This window comes from Rhincodon typus, chromosome 24 (assembly GCF_021869965.1).
Source record: "Rhincodon typus isolate 14 chromosome 24, sRhiTyp1.1, whole genome shotgun sequence".
NCBI classification, from domain to species: Eukaryota; Metazoa; Chordata; class Chondrichthyes; order Orectolobiformes; family Rhincodontidae; genus Rhincodon; species Rhincodon typus.
The window spans coordinates 18,785,968-18,801,718 of record NC_063355.1 but is presented as its reverse complement, the minus strand read 5'-3'; the positions used below and the strand labels follow the sequence as shown (position 1 = coordinate 18,801,718).

At 40.1% G+C, this 15,751-nt stretch overlaps 1 protein-coding gene across 1 annotated transcript in view; it reads right to left on the bottom strand.

Annotated features, from left to right (window-relative positions):
• LOC109932138 (calcineurin B homologous protein 3-like) overlaps positions 1 to 13,932 on the bottom strand; it is a 38,544-nt gene extending 24,612 nt beyond the window's left edge. The window contains exons 1-4 of the mRNA XM_048611711.1: positions 13,560 to 13,932; positions 11,677 to 11,746; positions 11,488 to 11,568; positions 10,919 to 11,058 (exon numbers count right to left, since the gene is read on the bottom strand). Coding sequence (XP_048467668.1) covers positions 10,919 to 11,058; positions 11,488 to 11,568; positions 11,677 to 11,746; positions 13,560 to 13,620 — 352 coding nt within the window. The 5' untranslated portion in view covers positions 13,621 to 13,932. The remainder of the gene's footprint in view (positions 1 to 10,918; positions 11,059 to 11,487; positions 11,569 to 11,676; positions 11,747 to 13,559) is intronic.
• Positions 13,933 to 15,751: the final 1,819 nt, after the last annotated feature.

Here is a 15,751-nt window from a genome sequence, read left to right as displayed (position 1 = left end):
GAGGGGCCAGATGGCCTACTCCTGCTCCCAGTTCTTATGTTCTTATGGTATACCTCCCTAATAGTACACAATCTAGCAAACTTGCAGAAATGCTGAAGAAGAAAGGTCTATTCAGGACAAGGGTCTTGATCATCAAGGACTAGTATTCCAACTCAATGCAACTGCCTCCTAGGGATATGATGCATTCTAACAGAAGACAGTGATGTGTACGAACAAACTTTTGATGAGAATGTGGATGATTCTTCACACAACGCTGAGCATATTCACAGCACTGTGCTGAAAATGTCCATGTGATGTAAAGGTAGTTCTGCTATAATGTGTGATTTATTAATGTGAATTGGCTGTAACACAATTGATGAATAGTAGGTGTTTTCTGGATAACATGAACTTTCTGCTGTACAGGTATAGCGATATTGCATAGCAATTTCCCTATAATGTGATTTTTAACAGCGATTTTCTATAGCGTGAGGGCAGACAAGAACGCAACTTTCGCATTACAGGAGAACTACCTGTCGAGTTTGAATGTGATACACAAGTCCTTTCTGATGCAGAATATTTGAGATACTCCAAGAGGTGGCTGGTATTGATCAATGACTGAGCATGTGATGGAAGCAGTGAATGTGTCTCTGTACAGATAAAGCACTGCAATTTGTTCTGAAAAGCTGGGTACGGGTGGGGAGTCTCAGGGGTTATTCAGAGTTGGGGGGTGAAGGAAGCCCATAGATAGTGTTTGCTTAGTGCATCTGGGAGATGAGTTCAGAGAAACCCAGCGCAGTGGTAGCTTGGTGAAGCTAGCTGTGACAAAGAGCTGGAATTGTGCCATCAGTAGGTGCTGGAGTGCAGCTTTGAGAAGCCAAGACAGGAAAAGAGATTCAACCAATGAGCGTACAGTCATGTATACTACAGCAAAGTGGTTTTGAGGGCGTTTCAAAGCTAGATTTTCAATGGAATTTCTTTGGGATGAGAAAAATTTTTAATCAAATTTGGTAGTTTGCTGTCTCACTGATATATGGATCGTTGATGAGAAATCTCTGGTGTCTTTCTGGACTGATATTTGATGTGTTCTAAGGGGTGCTCAACAGCACTATGTTTGTAAACCCATATCTACCTCATGAATTCCAGATGATAAAGTGTAAGTTGTAAACATATTGTAACTTGCTTTATTTTTCTTATCATGTATAGTAAAGCTTCATTTGTTTGTTCAAAAAGTTGTGACCTATTTCTCTAAGTTAAGTGCCTCAGATCTCGAACTTTGTCTAAAAAACATTCCTGATCTCTAATCAGTTTGGAACATTAATGTAGTGATCTTGTCTGGGCCATAACTGTTTTCAGAGTTTCAATTCCTGTCGTCATGTTTTGTCACGTTTTGTCTATATTCACTTTTATATGTGGAGGTGCCGGCGTTGGACTGGGGCAGACAAGGTCAGAAATCACATGATACTAGGTTATAGTCCAACAGGTTTATTTGAAATCACAAGCTTTTGGAGCACAGCTCCTTTGTCAGGTGAAGTGAGAGGGAAACATGCAGAACATAGATTTATAGACAGAGAGATCAAGGACAGAGAGATCCAAAGATCACACAAACATGGAGTGCCGAATAATAAGTCTCTGCAGGTGATCAAAAGTATTAGGCAGTGTGAGTAAAGTGCCAACAGCTGAATAACCAAGCAAAAGGATGACCTATAATCTGATTAAATGAGGCAGATGGATAATTACAAAAAATAAGGTAGTGCTGGAGGCAAACCAAAAGACTGGAATAACATGATAGATATAAGAATTGCATGCTGAAGGTCTAACCAAAATAATAAGTAATCCAAACTGTACAAACTAATCAAGGTAGAGAGATCATAACAATTTATCAAGATGATGGTGTCAAAACAGGATAGTAAGGAAGATTTTACAGATACAGAACAGTGTGGTAGGGTCAAATGTAGCACGACATGAACCCAAGATCACAGTTGAGGCCGTTTTTATGGGTATGGGTCATGCTATCCGTTCTGGTTTGGCGATTCTGCATTGTTGTGTATCTTAAAGGTTGACTTGGAGGATCCTTACCCAAAGATCGGAGGCTGAATGTCCTTGACTACTGAAGTGTTCCCCAGACAGGAATGTTCCCTCTTGTGTTGTGCGCTGTCCATTCATCTGTTTGGACTCATGGCGAGGGATCACTGAAATGACTATATAGCCATATGAACAAGTTTCATCCCACCATCAGACTTACTATGGACTACTCTCCCAAATCAGTCTCATTCTTGATACATGCATCTCCATAAAGGACGGACACCTCAATACCTCATTTCACCGCAAGCCCACGGATAACCTCATGATGCTGAACTTCTCTAATTTCCACCCTAAACATATTAAAGAAGCCAACCCCTACAGACAAGCCCTGCGCATACACAGGATCTGCTTAGGTGAGGAGGAATATGACGGACACCTAAAGATTTTGAAGGACGCCCTCATAAGAACGGGATACGATGCTCAACTCATCGACTGGCAGTTTTGACGTGCCACCGTGAAAAACTGCAACAACCTCCTCAGAAGACAGACACAGGATACATCTGATAGAGAACCTTTCATCATCCAGTACTTCCCCCGAAGCAGAGAGACTACACCATGTTCTTTGCAGCCTTCAACGTCATCGATGATGACGAGCATCTCGCCAAGATCATCTCTACGCCTCCACTTCTCATCTCCAAGCAACCGCCAAACTTTAAACAGACCAGGCTTCAGGACAACATCAACATACAACACCCATCCACCACGTACTCGGCAGATACTCGTGACTCGGCCAACGTTGTCTATCTCAAACGCTGCGGGCAAGGATGCCCCGAGGCATGGTATATTGGCAAGACCATGCAGACGTCATGACAATGGATGAATGGACACCATGCAACAATTGCCAGACAGGAATGTTCCCTCCCAGTTGGGGAATACTTCAGTGGTCAGGGACATTCAGCTTCTGATCTTCGTAAGTGTCTTCCAAGGTGGTCTTTAAGATACACAACAACGCAGAATTGCAGAGCAGAAACTAATAGCAAAGTTCTGTAACCATGAAGATGACTCAACTGTGATCTTGGGTTCATGTCGGGCTACATGTGACCCCACCACACTTTTCTGTATCTGTAAAATCTTCCTTCCTGTCCTGTTTTGACACCATCACCTTGATAAATTGGTGTGGCCTCTCTACCTTGATTAGTTCATATACTTTTTGATGACTTATTACTTTGGTTAGACACTTGGCATGTGACTCTTATACCTATCATAGTATTCCAGTCAGGAGCTGGAGGAACACAGCAGGCTCGGCCTCCTCTACATCGGGGAAACCAAGCGGAGGCTCGGAGACCGCTTTGTAGAGCACCTACGCTCGGTTCGCGACAAATAACACCTTCCAGTTGCGAACCACTTCAACTCCCCCTCCCACTCCCTGGGCGACATGTCCATCCTGGGCCTCCTCCAGTGTCACAACGATGCCACCCGGAAACTGGAGGAGCAGCACCTCATGTTCCACCTTGGAAGCCTACAACCCAATGGTCTCAATGTGGACTTTACTAGTTTCAAAATCTCCCCACCCCCGACCTCATCCCAAGACCAGCCCCTCCTCTCATCCCCGCCTCATTGATCTGTCCATCTTCCCTCCCACCTACCCGCCCATCCCTCCTCATTGACCAATTACCATCCCCACTTCCTACCTACACTCACCTTTACTAGCTTCATCCCCGCCTCCTTGACCTGTCCGTCTTTTCTCCCACCCTATCCACTCCACTATCTACCTGCTATCACCGCTCCCCTCCTCTATTTATTTCAGAGCCCCCTCCCCCTCCCCCATTTCTGAAGAAGGGTCCCGACCCGAAACGTCAGCTTTCCTGCTCCTCTGATGCTGCCTGGCCTGCTCCACAGTGTGTTATCTCAGACTCTAGCATCGGCAGTTCTTACTATCTCTGAATGTATTCCAGTCATTTGGTTTGTCTCTAGCACCACCTTATTTTAAATTTTTCTGTAACTATCTCTCTGCCTCATTTAATTGGATTATAGGTCATCACTTTGCCTGTTATTTAGCTGTTGATACTTTACTCACACCGTCTAACACATTTGACCACCTGCAGAAACTCATTATTCGACACTCCACTCATACCATTTGTATGATCTTTTGATCTCACTGCCTATAAATTCTGTGTTCTGCATGCCTTTCTCTCACTTCACCTGACAAAGGGGCTGTGCTCCGAAAGCCTGTGACTTCAAATAAACCTGTTGGAATATAACCTGTTGTTGTATGACTTCTCACTTTTCTGATGGAATGACTGTACGTTTTTCACAGTGTGAGAAGAAATGAAGTAATATGACCACAACAGAAACATGTACAAGGGTATCCTGAAGTTGCTGTGTACATATTCAGCAAGATCTGGATAATATTCACTCTTGGCACAAATGTCAAGTAACATTTACACTTTATAAATGCCAGGAATTGTCATCTCCCACAAGGGAGAATCTAACCATCTCCCCTTAATATTCAATGGCATTGCTATCACCGAATCCTGCATGATCAACATTGGACAATAGCATTGATAAGAAACTGAAGTGGACCAGCCACATAAATATCGTAGCTACAAATGTTTCACAGGCTGAAAATTCTGCATTCACCAACATCCTGATTCCACAAAGCCTGTCCACCGTCTACAAACATAAGTCAGGAGTGCTTTGGAATACACTCCACTTGTCTGGATGAGTGCAACTCCAGTGACACTCACAATGCTCACACTATCTAGGATACAGCATTCCACTTCTTTACACCCCATGCATAACCTTAACCATTCACTCCCTTCATTACTGGCGATCCAGACTTAACTTGCTGAGGCTCCGTCAATAGCATCTTCTTAATCTACAAACTCTACCACCAATAAGGAAAAGGATAGCAGACACTTGGGAACATCCCATGTGCAAGCCCCCTCTGAGCCACACACCATCTTGACTTCAAAACATTTTGCCGTTCCTTCATTGAATCTGTGTAAAATTCCTGGAACTCCCTTCTTAATATCACTGTGGGTGTTCCTAAACTCCAAGGACTGTAGCAGTACAAGATGGTGGTTAGGGCAATTAGAAATGAACATCAATTGCTGGCCTTCCACTACCACTCAGATTCAATGAAAGAATAAAACTATATGTTATCTTTTCCTCACAGATTAGCCAATGTGAACCAATGAAGGGTGACTGATTTGTAGCATTAAATCTGCTCCTCTTTCCAAAGAACTGACAGATTTGCTGAGTAATTCCACCATTTTCTTTTGTTCTTCTTTCAAATTCCCAGCATTTGCAATAATTTGCACTTGTTAATGGACCAGTTGTTCTGCTTCAAGGAGGATAATATGAAATAAGTGCACTTGATACATTCTAAATCAACAGGATAAAGAAAGCACACTAAATATAAACAACCCAACTGTGAAAGTGTTACCTTCAATCAACTTTATGAGTTATTTAAATCTGCTAATGGGTTCCAAGAAAAGCAGAAACTCCACAGGTCTCTCAGCAGGAACTCTGCGATTTCTAGAGAAGTTATCTCACACTCAAAAGACTAACTATGTTACTGTCTCCAGAGATGCTGCAAGACCTGCTGAGTTTCTCCATCGTTTTCTGTTTTTAATTCAGATTTCCAGCATCCACAGTATTTTGCTCATATTCAAGGATTTAATTTACTGCCACTTTTCTTCCAGATATGCCCACATTGAAAAAGTTATTCTCTCTCTTCAGGATTGTCGTTTGAATCTTTCAGCTTGTTCACCTTTATTGCTTTCTGATTTCCTCCTAGCATTTGATAAAGCTCCCTTTCATAGCCACATTTCCTCCCTCAGTCTCCATCTCTGCTTTATCCTTTACGTAGTTTCCACATGTAGTTTCCACATTTCAAATCTTCCCTCGCTTACAGATATCTCCACAACATACAACCATGTTCAGACAGCAGTTCCTAGTGCACTGTGAGATCCACACTTAGAGCCATGCATCATCAAATGCACACTCTCGACCTCTCTCTCTATATTAGCACCCCCTGACATGATCACAAAGTTGTCCCCATATCCAGTTCCATTTCATACTTCATCTTATTCTATGCCTCAAAAAGAAACTTTTTCTTTTTCTTTCAGGTGTTAAGGAAAGAATTCCAAAGAAGAGTCATATTGAACTTGAATCCTCTACTTCTCTCTCCTCACATGCTGCCTGACCCGCTAAGCTTCCCCAACACTTTGTGTTTTTGTTTCCGGTCTTCACTTCTCACTGTACTTAGTTAATACGATGGGTTCCTTGTGTGTTCTGGTTGCACAACATGTATGTAAATTCTTTATTTTTCATTTTAAACAAGGAAATTAAGGAAACAGTTGCCTGGAGTCTCTCTTCAGTTGTGCTGACATTCTTCAGTGAAATCTGGCCATAATCAACATAATGAACATTACAAATTGTGTGTTTTTACAGGAGGTAACTATGTTAAACACAAGTTGCATTTCTACGATATTTTGTGCTAGTTTTATAAATAAACTTGGTGGAAACCAGACTTGCTCCCCACCCACCTCCCAACACAAAATTGTCCGTGCCTGTGCCCACCCCTCCAAGATGAATTAATAACCACTTAGGAATTTCCATTACTTGCATTTGTTTTCAAGGCTTTGAGTAGGTTTTAAAAATGAAGCTGGTTCTTTTAGGTGTGAGGACATGAATAGATACATTTTAAAAGGTGGTGAATGTCAATTTTTTTCATCCACTAAGAAATGGACTATTGCAACCCAACGTAAACCAATAAATGGTTCTGTGTATTTCAGAAAAATCACAGAACTTCAGATCACTCCCATGAGTGATTTGTTTATTTGTTGTGATAATCCCATATTGAACTGTATTAATTAATCAGTAAGTCAAAGAATATTTTAAAGCAACATTTTTAGAAGATCTACATTTTTAAAAATTTGCCCAATTAGTTGGTCCATGGCAAACCCTGCATTTGGCAATATGAAAATGTAGCTGAAGTAGAACTCAACACATTTCAAAAACAGTTTCAAACAGTTTCAAAGACAATCTAGTTTACACCTGGACCTCTATCAAAGTTCAAAACAGAAACTTTACCACAGAGTTTTTACCTTAACTAAAGTCTGGTCATCTCCCTTTGGCAATCAATGGTATCGCATTACCAAAACTATCAGCATCCTGATGGTTTCCATTGAACAATAACTATACAGTATCAACCGAATAAATGTGATGCCTACTATATCAGGTCAGGGACTGGACATTCGATAGTGAATTCCTTACTCTCCCAAGTTATGAAATGTGGGGTGACAACTATGAGGTTTATAAGATTAGTTTGTTTTGGGACTTTGTCTTTATTTGAAGATAAAATGAAGGTGGTCATGATTTTCTTACAGATCAATAACTTTTAAAATGGAAGTCAGGCTTGCAGTTAATAGCTGAAAGGATGACAGAACAAGTTTTCACATTTTGTCTAGTTTGCACTTGAGGAAGAATCCACCAAGTAAAAAAAGCTCATTGTAAAAGATAGCTCTATGATTAAAAGTTTCCAGACTGAAAAAGGAAAATAGCAGAAGTAAACTCTTACGATCTAAGATTACCTTGGACGGGTTCCAAGCGGAAGAACTGACAAGTTCTGCAGTCTGCCTGCAGCAAGACTGGGTGTTTTAATCATTAGACACTAAAGGAGGCCAAGACTTTTTACTGGGAAGAAGGTACAAGATGTTTAGTCTTGGGAGGTAATGCTAACAGCCTGTGTCCTAACAGTGGCTAGACTGAGAGTCTTCAAGTGCCATAGAAGTGTAGGAATATCAAGTTGCAAATGGTTGTACTTTTAAACTGTCTACTTACCTATAAGATGAAAGGAAGTTAGGGTCTCAAGGGTAGCTAATCACCATTTCTTGGATACAAAGATACAACTGGATACAAGGCCCATGTGATTGACATTGCCATGGAGTTGGGTTTTGAGAGGGCAACTGTTTAAAATATCTCTGAAAACCTAAGGCAAGGTAATCTGTCAAGACCTGGGTCAGCAGGAGCAACTATAGATAACAAGACACGAGGACTCACTGTGCAGGAATGTAGTTGGGAACTCTAGCTTTGATTGAAAAGGCCAAATTTGTGAGGACTTATGAGGCAGTTAGAAGGTTTGTCTAGTTTGCATTTGAAGAAATATTTCCAGGGGAAACAAAAACACATTGTAAAAGATGGTTCTAACAATAAAATTTCCCAGACTGAAGAAAGAAAATAACAACAGAAGTAAAATCTTGGGAGCTAAGATAACTTTGGACAGGCTCCAGGAAAAGGACTGTATAAAGTATAGCTAGGAAATGTATTTTCAGTTATGTTGAAAGAAAAATAGGATGTTCTGTTCTGTGGTTTCAAGTATAAGTTGATGAAAAAATTGTGTTTTGTGAATAGTGTTTTACTCCTTTATTACAATACAAGTCTTAAAATGTGAAATCTAGTTCTGCTGTTCTTTCAGCTATTAAATTAAGGTTTGGTAACTTTTAAAAAGAAATTCAGTCTCTAAGGAGATCATACGCACTTCATCTGCCTGGATAGATGCAGCTACAACACTCAAAAGAAGCTCAGAATTGTCGAGGACAAAGCAAGTTTGCTTGATGCATCATTTGAAATATCTGTTCTCTTCACTGCTGCTCCATGGCTGCAGTATGTACTGTCCAAAGGATGCCTTGTTGCAATTTAGCCAAACTTTTTCTACAACATCTTCTCAGGAGCAGTCCTCTAGATATTTTCTAACAAACCTGTTCACAGATGTGACTACTTCCCTCAACAGTAGGTGGGACTTGAACCCCAGCCTCCTGGCTCAGAGGTAAGGATACTACCACAGCACCGCAAGATCCCTGCAGTAGCAACCCTCTAAATATGTTCTAATCAACCTATTCAGAGATGCTGTGACACATCCCTGGAGCAAGTGGGACTTGAACCTGGGCCTCTTTGTTCAAAAGTAGGGACACTACCATTGTGCTACAAAAGCCCTAGCAGCCTCCCTCTATGTTTCTTTATACCCAGAGGTTCTATCACACACAAGTGAGAGACTTTCCTGTCACCAAAATCACTGTGACTCTTTTTATTAACTACTAACCATCAGCAGTAATCACTTGTGAAGCTAAAACTCTGGAACTCACTACATAACAGCAGTGCAGCAACACATTCACAAAACATACTGCAGTGCTTCAAATGTTAGTCCAATGTCACCTTCCCAAGGGCAGCTAGGGATAACTAATAAGTACCAGCAACGCTCAAATCTCAGGAATTAAAAAAAAGAAAGTATTAACACAAGCCACTGTGTATATTAGGGCATCTGCCTATCATAGGTTAATTTCTAAACAGAGACTGACTCCTACACTTGGAGTATCTTATAGAAACTGTAGAAGAAGGAGGACCTCAAACTATTTTCAGGCATATTTTACATTGTTTCATATATTTGCTGTTGTGTGTCCCCCTGCCTTTCTGAATTAAGAGAGTGCAACAGCACTGTCACAGCACACTGTTATGCAGAACTTGCCTAATAATATTTAAAATCAGAACCACAAAGAGTAGTATCACTCTGTTCCTGAAAACTTGTCCAGTGCTTTTTCTCTTCGTTATGCTCCACTGCAGTAAGTGAGTAATATTTGCTGCATTCCGTAAGCTGTACCTTAAAGATAAAAACACAGGAACTGTATACTCCAGTCTAAGTAATAAGTTCGTGAAATCCTTGCACCTGTCATAGGTTATTATGTAATTCACTTCTGTTTTCTACAATCGAAATTGGATTCCTCTCAACTTCTCTGAAATAAATGGAGTTCCCAAACGGGTTTGGCTTCTTGTGTAGGAATTTGATAACTAATTGAATGTGTCATTGGATACTGTTCAAATTCTTCAAATTATGGATAAGAAAAAGGGTTGAACCCACTGGAGGAAGAAAAAAGTGAAGAAAACTAGCAAACATACATGAAGATAAGTTCAATATAAATTAAGAAATAAACATTTCCTACTTGTAGCTGCTGTCTTACAAAACAGACTGCCACCGACAGATGGAACATTCAAATAGAAACCGAAATATTCCATTATTTGTTCAATTAATATCACCAGTTCTTTTTGAATTTTTGACTGGTGGTGGTTGTGTCCTCTTTAATACCGTCCTTGGTGTAACTTTCAACATCATTTTGTGGGCAGTTGAGTGGGGTTGGGGCAGTGAGTTGTAAGGCCTTGCTTTTTGACCTTGTCCATTGAGGAGAATTAAACTAAATCAATTAGAAAGAAACATTTCAGAGGAGCTTTACCGTAGCTTTTTTAAATCATATGGATAACATTTTTACTGAGATGTGTGAAATTTGGAATAAGCCATGTCTTTTTCATAGGAACAGAGGAGTGATTAACAATTGGAAAATCCATTCAGCTCAACAGCCCAATAATCTTTCTTTCCAACCATACCCATCAATCAATACACTGCTTAGAAATCTATTTAATTGAGAAACTTCAACCACAAGCACTAAAAAGCCCATTGATATGTAAAAGAAAATATATTAAAAAGAATAATAAGATATGGTGAGCAAATAACTATTGTTTGAAACTAGATAAAGCAGGTGAATGGTTAAAAGTTCTCAACTGTGGAGTCTAGAGGAACGTTTAAAATTGTAAGCTGGAGGGGTGATTTTTCATTTATACTGATCTAGATTTTTATGTGAGGCATGTTTCATATGCATAAATTGCCACAATCTCAACATTAACAGCTATGTGCAAACCGAATTGAAATACCACTACTTACAACATGCAACAAGCTGCTGTACAAATCTGCAAATTTGTTCAAGACGCAAGCTTGTTTCTGGTTCCCAACAGGTACATATTTATCACATTACTTATATTATGACTTACTAGTGTACAAATAAGTGCTGTATCAGTGCCTTACATTGCAGTTTTTCATTTTTGTAGTATTCTAAGTCCTCTTTTGTGTGGTTGTCATCCATATGTTGGAAAAACGATAAAGTAGTCAGGAAGTTTTCAAACGTGATTTCATCAACTGTTCCACTCGTTTGTTGCCCCAAGTTTCTAGGGCAAAACACATGGATGTTAAGAGATTGCTTTACACTTTCTCACTCTCAGCACCCATTTCCACATCAGGCACAGCCTAGATTTCCCCCTTCTATCAATAGACTTCAGTTCCAACCTTGAAAAATACTTTCTGCTTATGCTGTACTATAGCTATTTTGTACATCAGCCATTCGAGCAGTCTCTCTGAGATTTCTAGTTTTATACTGTGCTTCCACACTTCCTCAGAAGCAGCTAAAATTGCTCAAATGTATCTCATGGAGAGTGGAGAATTCCATTCCAACAGCAGGAATTGGGTTTGTGACCCAACTGCATGATTGTAAGCAAAGTGGGTTCACTCAGTATACGCAAGATTTAAAAAAAATCATATGATCAATAATATGATAATTCTAAATAGATTAATTTAGAAAGGCTGAATTGAAGACTTACCTCCTATCAAAAAATGCATTGACAATTCTTGACTTAATGGGATTACAGTCCAGATCTGGTATGTTATCAAAACAATCTTTGCTGCAAAATAAAGTGGGTGAGTATTTTATATGGACAAGCAGTTACTTCAACATGGGGAAAATTGCTCTAAATGTTGTTATACATGCATAGTAACTAGAATACTAATACCACATTGTAGCCTTCCCATCCGTTAGGTGCAAGAATCTTCTGTGCAAGATTTCAATTTGCTCTGAAGTAACTGAGAGGAAAGAAATTCAAAGTGTGAGATATTTACATAGAAAGAACATCCCCTCCTAAATTGTCCATATTATTTCATTTACCATGTGAGATTTTCTGTACAGGACTCATTGTGTCTACTGGGAGCACAGAAACAGGCTCAGCTTCCATTTAATTAATGTATTATTTTTAAATAGGTTAATATTTCTGATATCTCCAAATTACATGAATGTGGCTGGTATAATCAAAAGTAAACAAGGTGACTCCCTGATTCCTGGAGCCTTTAAGAAAATATAGCTGATTAAGTTGGCTAACAAAAGCTGCTATCAGACTGCAACTTAATGTTAGTTACTCCCACATATTTCACTTTGAGTTCTGAAGGTAGGTGAAGGTAACAAATTATATATTCCAACATTGTTAATTACAAGCAGGATTTTGAAAATTTTTTTTAAGTGATGTTGTTTGTTGGGACACTGTGCTTTGGATTTAAATGAAAGGTGAGATTAGACACTGTAGAGAACATTGATGTTCTATCTTTTGGAATAAACAATCTAACCTAAAAGAGATGAGATACTATACTTTGGCATTTTTCTTAGAAAATGTAATCTCATTTACTCCCTTAAAAATTGACTATGCAAACATGAGTCAGCAAAAGTAAAACCCCTGTTTCACAAGGTGCTCATTTATGGAGCCTGAAAGCAGGAGGAACTATACAGTAACTTTGTCATTTTGGTTAAAGCATGTAATGTTGACAGAGAGCAAAAGAAACTTCACTAAGCACTTCTGGGTTTCACTCACTTAAGAGACACAATAGGTAGGCACTGCCAGTGTTCTTGCTGCCCTTCGTGGTAGAGATACATGTTCTACTTGACTTGTTCTGGGTTAGCTAAGGCTGTCTCAGAGGCTTACTTGGAGTGATTGGGCTTAGAAGCAAGTCAACCAGCCCATTGAATTCATGCCCCATGCTGCAGGGCAGTCAAATCAGTCTATTACCTTGCTCTATTCCCTCTTGCCCTGCAAGTTTATTTCCCTCAAGCACCCTTCCAATGTCCTCTTGAAATTATTGACCTCTATGCTTGTTGAAATACAAGAAACAGAATAGTAGATGCATTACTGAAGTTAATGCTATTGGTAATGAATCAAGGGCAGCAAATACAGGCCTACGGTCCAGTACGCATGAACACATCCTCGTTACGATATACAGAAATGTAGGGTGGAAGCAGCTCAGGACCAGGATCTTTACAGGCTGGGGTTTGATCTACCTAGTGACTGAAACGTACAGTTCAGGAGGGATTCAGGGTCGATCCCTGGTTTGTCTGCTCAACCCCGGCTAGTCACCCAGGCAGGGTCGCTGAGAGAGTGTACTCAGCTCCCCCTCAGCTCGGCAGGGGCAACCCTACCCTGTTTGTCACACTCGCACTGAGAGTGAAGATGTGAGCAGCAGGACAGGTCATTGTGAAGCACCCCACAGTCGGTTAGCCGCTCACTCGCGTGTGAGTAACGGCCAGATTTGAGTGACCAAACAGCACCCTCAGAGTCCGGAGAAAAGGAGGCAGAAAGAATGGGGGGGGGGGGGGGATAAACACTATGAAAAAGACATTTGGCTACAACACATTCATTGACAGCTCTTGAGCTTCAGGAAGTGCGATGAAAATCACGCAGTTTTTTTAAAAAATGTTTATCATGTCCTTTCCGTATGAGGAAATGCGTTTCCAACCAGCCTTTTGTTGCGTGATCTTCGCGAGCCTCCTGGATTATTCGACATTTTCACTTTTAAATTGAGTTCGGCTCTTAAACAACCCAAGTATAAGCGAGCGCCTGGAAACTGTACTCACAGCCGGTTGTGTTCGCAAGGTTGCGAATCTCCCAGGCAGGCAGCGAAGGTGTAGACCCCATCACCTCTTCTTTGCCTTCAGCAGATCACACCTTTCAAAACTCACAAAGTTCTAGGGAGCAAACTGACCAGGACACAGGCGCTTCGCGTCTCCTGGAATCAGTTGAAGCTCTGATCAACAGACACAACCAATTGGTAGCTTCGGTTAGTGGTGTCCTGTAGAATGTAACTGCAATCACTGGCGATAATGAAATGTCCTTTTCGACACTTCCCTATCGTGCCAGTGAGGGATTCCTCTGGGTCCTACCGCTCAAGATCTGTTTGAATAATTCCTCGCTTCTTCCAGTGTTGACTAAGTTTCAATATTGTATTTCATGACAAAGATTTTGCAATAAGGTACACGGAAGGGAAGAGATGATGTACTTTTTCTTTCTTTAAGTAATTGTATTTCAAGACAGAGATTTCACAATAACCAACAGATGGCGTACGCCTTTAAAATCTTTAAATTACCTATATTGAACATCTTCTTGCGTTATTTACCCAAAGATAACATCACAAACTCCAGTAGGTTGAGAGCAAGGAGACAGTTGCAGCTGAAAGAGGCAACAAACCTCCTCTCAAACCCATTGGCGCTAATCTGATCCAGACCAACCATCCAACTAACTGAGCTAACTGGGCCCCGTGAAGGAGTTTGATTTGCTGAGCGACATACACTTGTACATCCATTTGAACTATGGATAGTGATGTTGGAGGCTCCAATTTATTTCCATGGCATGGCTAACCAGGAATGTCTCCCACTCTTACAGTGGAAGGATTTACAGATCAATTCTCACTCTGCTTGCTTCTGAACATAATTTCCTTGGTCATCAAGACCTGCACTGGAACTTTGAACCTGGACTTCTGGGTCAGAGGCAGAAACACTGCCCCCTGCACCAATGACCTACACAGGGTCACACTGTTAGAACGAGGAGTTTGACATTTAGGGTTGACTTGACAAGACATTTATCACTCAAAAGGTTGTGAATCTTTGAAATTCACAAGAGTGCTGTGGATGCTGAGCTTTTGAATTCCTTAAGGCAGACGTTGATGGACTTGTGGATACTCAGGGCTATAGGAATATTGTGGGAAGGTGGAGTTGTCTTAGAAAATTAGCCATTATCTTCTTGAACAATGACATAGGCTCAAATAGCCAAATGACCTATTCTACTTCTTATGTTCTTAGACATATAACAGGAGAACAGCAGTGATAGCGTATTATTTGAAATAAATAAGTGATAAATACCCTCAAAATAAAAGCAGAAATGCAATTTCTTGCATCAAATAATCCTCAATAAGCCTGCAGCTTCACGGACATATCATTCCTCCTTCAATTAACTTTTTCACCTGAAGTCTGAAACACCTTCCTAAAAGCCCACTGTGTTGTTACATTTCTCTCACTTCTCATAAACTTTCTCAAATGTACGACTTCCACTGCTTTCAGCTACATTGTATAATCTTGTGCTGCTTGATGACTGCCCCTGACTGTAATGAAATCTGTTGGGTGTAGTTTACAACATCAAATACATTGTACCAGTGCAAGTGATTGTTGTTACAGCTGCTTAGGTTGAAGGAGTAAGAGCTAGTACCTTTAGTTAACACAGAACAAAGTCTGATGCGTCAATACATATTTCCATATTTTGCACTTTGGGTTCATATGCAAAGTTCACAAGTAAACTAATATAATTCAAACATACAATTGTATCTTGCATGGGAGTCAGATTACAATAGATGCTACAATCACAATTTTCAATTTAGTGAAATGTTTCAGAGACTCAGAATCAATATGCAAAACAACACAAGGCATTCAACCTTGACCTTTTTGAATGCCATTTTAAGCAAACAAAAGGACATTTATTTACCTTTATAGGTCTATGAAATCAACTTGAATTCAGAAATGACCCCAGGCAGTGATGATTTGTCCCTCCCCCTGTGTGTATGCACTCTCATGAATTCCTTTGCAGTGTTCTACATTTGTGAATGACCTTATCCATGTGGAATGTATCTTGCTGCAATATTTATAGTCAACTATAGTCAAAATATAGTCAAGAACCTTTTAGTAACAACCAAAGTTACTGTACCTTCAGCAAGAGAAATGTAAATTCAAAGTTTTCTGTTTAGAAAACAAATACATGATCAGATGATGTGATAACAAGG